This window comes from Lepidothrix coronata, unplaced genomic scaffold, assembly GCF_001604755.1.
Source record: "Lepidothrix coronata isolate B3197 unplaced genomic scaffold, Lepidothrix_coronata-1.0 Scaffold57, whole genome shotgun sequence".
NCBI lineage: Eukaryota > Metazoa > Chordata > Aves > Passeriformes > Pipridae > Lepidothrix > Lepidothrix coronata.
The window spans coordinates 3,414,619-3,425,541 of record NW_016690237.1 but is presented as its reverse complement, the minus strand read 5'-3'; the positions used below and the strand labels follow the sequence as shown (position 1 = coordinate 3,425,541).

The 10,923-nt window shown below is 38.9% G+C and overlaps 1 protein-coding gene across 4 annotated transcripts; it reads left to right on the top strand.

Moving 5' to 3' along the window:
- The first annotated feature begins 475 nt into the window (after window positions 1–475).
- Window positions 476–10,662, top strand: ARGLU1 (arginine and glutamate rich 1). 4 transcript variants are annotated; one of them, XR_001875114.1, is made up of 5 exons: window positions 477–1,086; window positions 5,115–5,340; window positions 7,199–7,256; window positions 7,684–7,767; window positions 8,984–9,820. XR_001875114.1 is itself a non-coding variant. In XM_017816625.1 (4 exons), exons 1-4 carry the CDS (start codon window positions 731–733, stop codon window positions 9,146–9,148), a joined length of 831 nt encoding a protein of 276 aa, XP_017672114.1. In that variant the 5' UTR covers window positions 480–730; the 3' UTR covers window positions 9,149–10,662. The 4 variants fall into 4 exon arrangements, 1 of the variants encoding a protein (XP_017672114.1); XR_001875112.1 differs by having other exon boundaries at window positions 476–1,086; window positions 5,115–7,256; XR_001875113.1 differs by having other exon boundaries at window positions 7,199–7,767.
- The last annotated feature ends 261 nt before the right edge of the window (window positions 10,663–10,923 follow it).

The window sequence follows — 10,923 nt, the reverse complement described above, 5'->3', positions numbered from 1 at the left end:
CTTCCTGTTTGTTTGCGGGGCCCTCTGAGTTTTGTTGTTGCTTTCGACCAAAGAAGCATTTACGAATCTTAGGCGCTTCCTTCTCTTTAAGGGATGGGTCGCCATAGTGATTCAACAGAGGGATCAGAAAAAATAATTTTCACAATTCGTGGGGGGAGGGGGGGAGGGTGCTAACTCTTTTTTCATAACTTCCTCATAGATTCCTTGTGTCCCCTATGTCAAAGCAAAAAAATTCACCAGACCGAAAAAAAAAAAAGAAAATCAGCTAAAGGAAAAGATGTCAGTGCCCCGCTCGGCGTTCGGCCGCACTGCCCGCACACCCACACCGGGCGCCCCGCGGCCCCAAGGACCGGCCGGCCGGGGCGCCCCGTCCGAGCGGCGCTTCCCATTGGCTGCCGAACATTGTCGAGTGCTCTCGGGCTTCTCCGCCGCATCGCCGGAGCGGCGGAAGAGGGGGAGCGGCTCGATCGCGGAGCGGTGCATTGTGGGGCGGGAAAGGAGAGTCGCTGCTGAGCCAGGGCCGCCATCTTGGCTGCGTCCGGACTTGCTCCTGCTCCTGGGGCCTGTTCCTTCTCCTTGCAGCTCAAAGCGGAGGGAAGGGACAGGACGAGGGGCTATATCGGGGGGTGCTGATGCGTGCAGAGCCTCCTCGCACCTCTCCCGGGCGCCGCTAGCGAAAGGGGCGGGGGTGGTCGAGCGGTCGTCGGCGCGGCCTCTCCTCTCCGCCAGGATGGGTCGGTCCCGCAGTCGGAGCTCTTCCCGCTCTAAGCACACCAAGAGCTCCAAGCACAACAAGAAGAACCGGAGCCGATCGCGGTCTCGCTCCCGGGAAAAGGAGCGGGCGCGTAAGCGCTCCAAGTCCCGGGAGAGCAAGCGGAACCGGCGCCGGGAGTCCCGCTCCCGCTCGCGCTCCAACACGGCCCCCTCCTCCCGCCGCGACCGGGAGCGGGACCGCGACCGCGCCTCCTCCCCTCCAGACCGCATCGACATCTTCGGGCGCACGGTGAGCAAGCGCAGCAGCCTGGACGAAAAGCAGAAGCGGGAGGAGGAGGAGAAAAAAGCGGAGTTCGAGCGGCAGCGGAAAATGTGAGCTGGGGGCGAGGGGGGAGTGAGGTGATGGGGGCGAAGGAGGGTGGTCTGTGCCCTGGTGCCTTTCTCTCCGCGCCTTCCTCCTGCGAGAGGGCCGCCTGCCGCTGGGGTACAGGCGTTCGGGCCTTCGCTGAGGCCTAATGAGAGCCGGTTTTCCCGCCATCCGCCCCTTTCCCAAAGCCCGGCTCCCTCAGGTGCGTTCGGAGCCGCCCACTCGGGGGCGAGCCCCCCGCACGCCGCCTCCCCAGCGCCGGCTCTGCCGCTTCCCATCCGCCGGCGCTGCTCTCGCTCCTGCGCTGCTCCCAAACTTCCCTGTGCGGCGAGGCCGCGGCGCCCGAGGCTTTGTGCTGCACCACCCGCCCCTCCCCGCCCTGGCGTGGGGCTTCTTGTACGTCGAGCGGAGACATCTGGAGTTGCTCGGCTGAGGGTTTCAAGAAGCACTGTGAAGCTATTATATTAACACTGAGGGATTATTTTCTTGGCAAACGGGACAGTGACAGCCGGTGACTTGTTTTGTTTGAAACCTTGTCCCTTTTCAGTTTACGGTGTGGGGAGTGTGGCTATTTGTTGAGTCTGCAGAGATAAATTCTGTTTTAGTAAACGTTGGGTATGCACTGATGTTTAGCAGCATAATAAGTTATGAAACAGACCTTTAAGCAGCACAGAGGAGAATGGTTTGAGCAGTTGTGATCAGCTGATTCTTCTTCGAATGCTGCCCTTGCTCATTGGACCACCTAGACCAGAAATAGCACTTTTTTGTATGAGTGAAGTCAAGTACTCCTGTTAATTCTCAGGTGGAACTTTGAGTTTTATTTCAGCACTGTCGTTCTCATGAAATATTAGTTGATGTTCAGAAGGCTGAATGAGCCCGAGTTATCACTTTCGTGTTTGTTTGTTGATAATCTCCTTTGATAGCTTGAGATTTTGACAGCAATGTTGTCAAAAACTTCCATAGTAACACAAACACAGGTTAAAATTGAAGGGTTTGGAGATACTGATCCTAATTTTATGGTTTATAATTTTATTCAGTACCTAAATTAAAAAAAATATTCCATTCATTCCATATCTTCAGTGATGAATTGGAATGTGCTTAACAATTTGAGAATATAGTGAATAGTTTATTTTAGTGTTTCACAGCTGGTTTAGTTCATATGTAAGCACATTTTCTATTTAAGTTAGTTTTGAAATTTTAAAATGCTCATGAAGTCTGTGTAGGAGGAATATTTGAGCGATATTTGCTACAGAATAGTAGACTTTTGAGGAAGAATCAGTGTTGGAAAAGATTGGGCATGAAATTTTCATGCTTCTGGAATACCCTTTAATTTTAAAAAGAAAAAGCAATAAAACCTAATACAGTAGAAAAGTATGGTATTTGAGTAAGTCATCTGTAAATTGCGTTACGTATGTTAGTGTAGACTCATATTAGTGAAGGAAAGAAGTACTTTCTTGCTGACTGAATAAACTAGGGGACAGTTCATATATTGAAAGTGACTTTCTTCTTCTCGTGTCTGTTCAAATCTTAGTACATAGCCTAACTTCTGTTCTTTCCTATAATGCTCATTTTCTATAAAGGCCTTGCAAGTATGACTTTTTCCCCTCAGAAATTTGCTGACATATAAGTGGTTTCTTTTCTGCAGATTTCATAAAATTAGTCTTCAAGAAGCAAATGGATCATACTAAAAATACTTTTTTACTTTAATGACTTATCTTTTGCTCTGGAATCATCAGTAGGCCAGGATGATAAAGTTATACCTCTGTATGAAATACTGTAAGTTCATGTGATTAAAAAAAAATAGTATAAACTACAGAATAAATCATTGAGATTTATATCTGTGTTTATAATTTAATTTCCTTGATGAGGTCAAAGGCATTGTAATATTATCATTGCCTATAAGTGTTAAAAAACATATTCGATTGGTTTAATTAAATTTAAATGAAATTTGTTGGGGTGAGAAGAACGAAACGTTTGCAGGCACAATAAGTACATCATCCATTGCTGAGGATATTTGAGAATTTATTTCAGACATGAATGTCATGGGTATTTTTGTAACTATGCACTATCTTTATTCAATTAATTAACTTTTGTTCTGGATTTCCCAATGTTAAACATAAAGCTATGATAGTTGAATAAAACACGAGAATATGAACTTTCTGACAATTTCTTTCTCTAGAACAGCCTCTTAGGTACGCTAAGCAGTATTGGTAAAGGACAGTGAGAGTACTCGTTGCTGAATAAAACCTTGTAAGAAGAAATGAAAACCTTTTAAAATAAAAGAATATTTAGTATATAAAGGATGTTTAAAAAATTGTCCAGAAAGGGTCGTGGCTTGGCAGAGATACTGCTGTATCAGGATGGGGGCGTTGTATTTTTCTGAATGGTGATAGTGGTCTAGGTTTTTTGTTTGCCTTTTGTTGTCTGTTTTTTTCTGAAAAAATCACCTCAAGGTATTTTATGTCTATTTTGGAAAAGTGAATACTGGCCTAATGTGCCCCCAGGTAAGATGACTGTCTCTTGAGGAATGTAAAAATAAAATTTGTGTTCTCAGGCCAAATGATTGAGTTGAGCGTTCCAAAATTTTTTACTGAAGTTAACTTACTTGAGTACACTTCTGAAAAGATGACACGTGAAAAGGGGGAATTGGGAGCCTTTCAGCTCTGTATTTCCCATGCCTGTCTAGATCAGTAGTCCATACTTCATCATTTCCCAAGGTACATCTTTGGAAATTGTACCTTGGGAAATCTAAAAGTTGGTAAATCCTGTAACTCTTTTTTTTTTTTTTAAAATTAGTTGTTTTCCAAATAAGATAGATTGGGAAAGGTTTTCCAAATGAGATAGGAAAATGCAAGCGTTATGAAAATGACAGGATATGAAGATCTTGCAATTGTAATTGTTATTCTAAATCATGCATTTTTGTCACTAACAATCCGGAAGATAAGTTTTATAAGATTGTTCTGTACTTCACAGAATACTTAAAATGGAAGTTAAATGTCAAGTTTAAAAGCAACAGTCTTCTCCGCAAAGCCCATAATAATTCCAGATAAATAGCACTATGTAAAATACAGCTATACAGTACTCACTGTTCATCTTTGGATATGTAATTGCTGGGTTGTACTAGTGATTACTACCTGGAATTTTTTTTTCCTACATTTGGTAATTAAACTGCAAATCTAGCTAAACTCTTTGTATCCTTAATGAAAACTTAAAACAGCAGTCAGGCTAAGTGATAACACTGCTGCTAAACAAAAATAAAGACAAGATGTTTAAAAATGTTTCCAAAACCCAGAACATGGAAAGCTGTAGTTCACAAGGATTTATTTAGCGCTTGGTATTGGTATAATTTATTTTGGATAATTACAGTAGGAACAGAGTGCTGCATTAAAAATCTTAAGGAGAGCTGAGGTACTCAAAATTTGATAGGTAAATGATTGGATAACTGGATTACAGCTATACCACTGGAATTCTAGTTAAAATATTCAAATCACAAATTTTATTGCTTCTGTCTTCTATTTTAAGTTATTAGTGATGAGTTTGGTACCTCTGGGGTGGTAACTTTAAGGCAAGGTTTTACAGGATGTTATTGCTGCACATGGCTGAAAATTGAGACCATTTGAACTCCTAAGGATAGTCAAAGTTGGGTGCGATTTGGATTTGGGGGGGGGGGTTGTGGTTGTTGTTTTGTGTTTTGGGGTGGTGTTATTTGTTGGTTTGGGCTTTTTCCCTCTTAATTATGATGAAGAAGTAGTATGATTAGGTATTCTTAATCTTAGTCTGTTAGTATATATAGAGATACTAAGTATGGTATGGGCTGAATGGATTCCCTGTAGTAGGAACACTGATTGTCTGAATATTCACTTTCTTTAAATGTAGGTCAAAATATTCTTTATGTATATAGTTTGTGTTTAAGATATAAAACTTTTCAAAAGTTATTCAGTAGCGTGGCTGATGCTGGGTAGTGAAGGAGTTCGTTTCAGTGCAAACATTCTTTATTGATTAAAAAGGTAATCCTCATGTTTGCATTTTGTAGTCGTCAACAAGAAATTGAAGAGAAACTCGTAGAGGAAGAAACTGCTCGAAGAGTGGAAGAACTTGTGGCTAAACGTGTAGAAGAAGAGTTGGAGAAAAGAAAGGATGAAATTGAGCGAGAGGTTCTCCGCAGGGTGGAGGAGGCTAAGCGCATCATGGAAAAACAGTTGCTCGAAGAACTCGAGCGACAGCGACAAGCTGAACTTGCAGCACAAAAAGCCAGAGAGGTAACGCTCGGTCGTTTGGAAAGTAGAGACAGTCCATGGCAAAACTTTCAGTGTTGGTTTGTGCCTCCTGTTCGGTTCAGAAAGAGATGGAATACAGCAAATCTAATTCCCTTCTCATATAAACTTGCATTGCTGCGAAACTTAATTTCTAGCCTATTCAGAGGAGCTCACTGATATTTAAACAGTTATTCTCCTAAAACCTGAACAAGGATACTTGATTTTTAATGGAACTGACCTACATATTTCAGAATTGTTTGAAACTTTTGCCATGGCTGCAGGATTTATCAGCAGTCCTTTCATTTTTGGGGAAGGGTATTGAAAAACCTGTAATTATGTATCCTTCATTTGTTTCATTTTGTTTACCTAGACTGTAAGAGGCTTTTGCCTTCAGTCAGGCAAAATCAGGGTCCAGCAGTGATCTGCAGTACCTGTCTTTAACAAATAGGTTTCTTATTCTTCATTTTAAAATGAACATTTTCCTTGAGCATACATTGGACTAATTCTGGGACTTCGAGCATAAGCCCATTCACGTCTTCATGAAGGATCTCTGTCCAAATCATTATACCCATTCTTAATAACTACTAACAACTCCTTTTTTTCTCCCTAGAAGTTATAAAAGAGCAGGTTGCCCTTGTCTGAAGTCAAGCTGAACGTGTGACTTGGGGTTTTGGATTTTTTTGTTTTGTTTTGTTTTTTTAATCAGCAGCTGGAGCAGAAGCTGAAAATGTCTTTCTGTGAGACAGTAATTTGCTACTAAAGGCTTTGATGCCTGCCTGCACCAATCATTCCAGGATCCAAAAGTTTCAAAACAAACTTCAAACTGTAAAGGAAATCTGTGCTAAATAGTCTTAAGTGTTGAATGCTTTTTTCATTCTTTACCTCCTACACAGTTTATTTTAAATTAATATTTTGATTGGCTTACAGAAGGAGAGACAGTAGCAATGCAGCTTTCCCCTTCATACTAAATGTGACTTGTCAGTTACACAGTATCATTTAATTAAATGAAAACAAATGGAATGCTGAGTTACATTAAATATTAAAAATATTAAATTATACTTTTTTTGCAAATTCAGACTTTAATATGAAAGAGTTTACATTGAATTTTCATGTTCACAGTCAGAAAATTCTTCATATATAGATAGAGATTTTCATTTGATCAGATGGATGACTCTTTTTAAAAAGTATTTTTGCTATTGTCAATATCATGTGGAGAAGTCTCATCAGTTCTTTGTAACATACAATAAACCTCCATGCCTGGAGTGAAGTGTGCTAGCTAGTAGCTCGTTACTAGTCATAGTAAGAAGTTTTCATATGCTTGCTTTGTTCGTATTAACTTTTTTTTCTTACACAGACACAAACCTCTGGCTAACTTTAAATCCTCCAAATATTAAAATAATTTGGATATATATTATGTGAACTGAAACACCTCAAAAACTTTCACGCAGTCTTCATATTTGAGTTGCATAACAGAGTTCCATAAAATTCACCAAGAAAACAACAATTACAAGGCTTTATTTCCTGATCTTGCCTTCCCCGGACTCCTGAATTCCAAGTTCATACCGCAAACGACAGTTTCAGCTGTCTTAAAATTGTCAAAATACTGAATGTTAAGTCCATTCTCCCCATGAAAGAAGCCCATAGCTCCATGAAGTATGGATTACCATTTGTATTTTTCACTAACAGTAAATGTATTTTTCTTATTAATTGTTTGCCTTAGGAATGATTTACATATTTTTGTTCCTTCTTACCATAAACATCTGCATTCCTCAGCTCAGCCTTCCTTGTATGTTGTTTCTTTATAAATGGTTGAGCTGCTGATGCAGGTATTGCCAAGCTAACAGTACAAATCATTTTAAAGAGGAAGCTGGCGCGTATGGCAGCCGAGGAGCACACTCTGCAGGACACTGGACAAGACAGTAAATATTCAACTTTTAATGCTGATTAAAGGAGTATAGGTAAAGAATACGTAGGTATACTTAATTGGTGAGACAAACTATTCACTTTATTTATATTTTCTATATTACTTTTTAATTTGGTAAATACTATCCAGTTTTTGTAGTTGTCCTTGTTGATTTGTGTGATATTAAAATTCTAGTAATAAATTGTCAGGATTCTATGATTAGGGAGGGTTTAGTTGGTTGCTGTTTGGACTGGGCGGGATGATTTAAATTGAGTAGTAGAAACCAGTTTTAGTGGCTGCACAGTTTACCATTGTGAGACAAAATAGGTGGCTGTAAAGCTGCCACTTTAAGTCAGTTCACAAAAGAATTCTGAGAAAGATTAGTGAACATGCAGAAATGAATATTTTACTTTACTAACATCTTACCCTGTCCTCCCCTTTAGGAAGAAGAGCGTGCAAAGCGTGAGGAACTAGAGCGAATACTGGAAGAGAATAATCGAAAAATTGCAGAAGCACAAGCTAAACTGGTATGTGAAGATGTAGATAACCATTTTGTAGGGAAATACAGGTGTCTGCTAGATTTGAAACACAGTTGAACAAATCCACGCTTTCTAGAGTTTAACTTACCTATTGCTGGTTGCATCAGTAGCATTGCTCTCCTTCCCCTGAGCATAAAAGTAACACTATAGTAACACTATAGTTCGGATGCAGTTAATTTAGAGGGAAATCGCTGCCTTCAGAATTTAAAAAGTCCGTTTTAACTATAGCTCATGGGGAAGGTTGAAGTAAGTTTGCAGACATGTTCAGCTTCAAATGACTAATTCTGTTTCATTGAGCAGGACAAGTACAAACTGGATTTGAGTCGAGTATAATGTTGATGTAGAAGTGCTGAAAGGGACTTTCAGCATAAGCTTAAGATGTCTAAGTTAGAAAAGTCTAGCATATGTTGGTCTTCGAGACCATTTAATCAGGTACCTGCCACATGAAAATATTTAATAGGATTGAGCTGATTCTAATCATTTGATGATAAGCCAAACTAAGCGTCTTCTAAGTCCTAATTGAACTCTATCGGTTTCAATTGCCCAGGTAATTACACCTCTTTCATGTAAAAAGGAGGCTTCTTAAAATTCTTTGCTTGAACTACACCTGCTTTAGATCTCTTTCTGTTTTACCCTTTTCTCAACCTTATATGGTCGAAACAGGACATAAAGAAAATTTAAAGTATGAACTGATGTAATGAACAAAATAAGCACCTTTAGAAGACCACTGGAAGAGCTGTAAGAACTATTGGTCAGTGTAAGGACTGACTAGTTACAAATCAAGTAAAGATGGGCTTGGATTAGGAGGGGGTTTTAGATGGGTTTTGGAGCAGGGAGGCCTCTGCTTGAAGATGTGTTACTTCATTGTGCCTGCATTTTACACGTCGGGATATCTTTAGATATCTGTTGTCTTCCTTAATTAAATATAAAGTGTTGTTTGCACAGCAGTGCTGAAAAATATGACATGTAAGCACTCGAGATTTCAATACATTAGCTGCAGAAAGTTCTCAGTGTTTCTTATAAACTCAATTCAAATAGCCATTTTTTAAATAGTTTCACTGAAACCAACTATGGCATCTAGCTCAGGCAGAACTGCTTACATACCTATGCAGGATTGGACCTGTTTGGAAGTTAATATGGACTTGTAAATTGCTTTTATGACTACAAAATATGCTGGCCTAAATTTTATCATTTTCTTACATAGGCTGAAGAACAATTGAAAATTGTTGAAGAACAAAGAAAGATTCATGAGGAGAGGATGAAACTAGAACAAGAGAGACAACGTCAGCAAAAGGAAGAGCAAAAAATTATCCTGGGCAAAGGAAAGTCTAGGCCAAAACTGTCCTTCTCCCTAAAAAGCCAGGATTAAATTTCAACTCCGAACTCCTAAAAGAAAAAAAAAAAAAAAGGAAAACAAAAAAAACTTTGTATGGTAGCTTCATGTTGAAGTGTTTTTGGTTTTTTTTTCTTCTCAATTTTTTTTGTCTTTTTTGAAAGTTGGAAAGTTAGCTTGTTCTAATAGGGGCTGTGCTCTGCAATTCTTTTTTTTTTTTAAATTTCCATTAAGTTAAACCCTTATCAGATCATCATTGCCTTTTAGAGCATAATCTGTTTTCATGAATTTTGTTTCTGTATTGGTGATCTGAAGCAAGTCATGTCACTTCATGAATTGTGGATGATCTAATAAGGTTTTACTGACCTACTAGTCAGAGTTTGACTCTGATAATTGACAGAACTTTATACTGGGTATTGCTGACTTTTAATGTTTTTTTTTGAAGTCAGTAAATACATGAGTAAATTGCCATAGTATTACTGGACCTCTGCGGTTTATTGTTAAATCAGTGTCCTATGATACTGTCCCGTTGTTGCGCTTGATGTTCCTGATACAGGTAAGGAAATAGTTTGTCATTTCTGCTATGAATACATAGAGAGCAGTATTGTCTCTGTTAGATTTGTTTTTATTACATTGACAGCATTCAACCAGCGTTCCCCATTGTGTAAATAAACCAATTTGCTGAATAAAGTGAAAGTCTTAAATTCATATGTTTAAGTAAATTTTTTTAGTACACTTCTATAAACAGCTATAAGAGTGACAATTCACATTATTAAATTCAAGACTATAGTGGTATTTTTTTAAATTTTGCTTTAAACTATTGTGGCTTCTCCTACTTATAATGCAGAATTACACACAGTAAAAAAATCCCTGCAGTTGTGAATGTTTTTGATGGCTTCTGCTGTTTTTATGAATGTTGGTTTTTATTCTGACAGAGACTTATTTCAGCTGTAGTATCATGTTTAAACGGCTGTTCGGCTTACTGCACTCAGACCGGTACTTCGATATCTAATCCCCTTTGGTTCACCTCATAATATAGTATATTGTATAAGTTAAGGTCATTACCAAATAATGAATCTGATGGATCCTCAAGGATTTAAAAATGGAAGTTTTTTTTCTCCCAAAGGACTGGACTGGCTAGTATACTTGAAGTGACAAACAGAAAGTGAGACTCTGTCTAAATATATTGTTTTAGCCAGAAAGCAACTGTTATTCATATACAGATCTTGAATATTATCCATTTATATATACAGGTTTTATTTTGAAAAATGAAACTAGAGATTGAAAACTATATATAAATCCCCTTTTTGTATATAATTCTTCCACCAAAACCTGGATTACTATAGCTTGTCCAGTTCTAAAACTTTCTTTTCCTGTCAGCGTGCAACATCTGTAGTAACCATAAAATGAAAGTTACCAATAGTTGCCTAAGCATTTGAATGTCACTGGACAAAGTCGGAAGTAATTCCTGATATTCCCAAAGGGTCTGTTTCTGTAGATTTGGCAAATTAAATGTGGGAGCAAGTTGAGTGTGCCACTGAAAGCAGTATTCAACATGCTTTGTATGAAACTGGGGCTTGGGGGATAGACTGATGTGTATCACTTTGTCCAGCATGTCAAGAAAATGTGAAGACGGTAAAATACCTACACTATTATTGTACTTAAATTTGCCTATATATTGTATTACAAAAGAAGGTTAAAAGTTGCTTAATGCATAAAAACAAAAGCTGAAGCCAAATAAATCATGTACGTGACCTGTTGGCAGGAGCAGGCTGTATTTAAAGATCAACTGATACCTGTATTTCTAAACC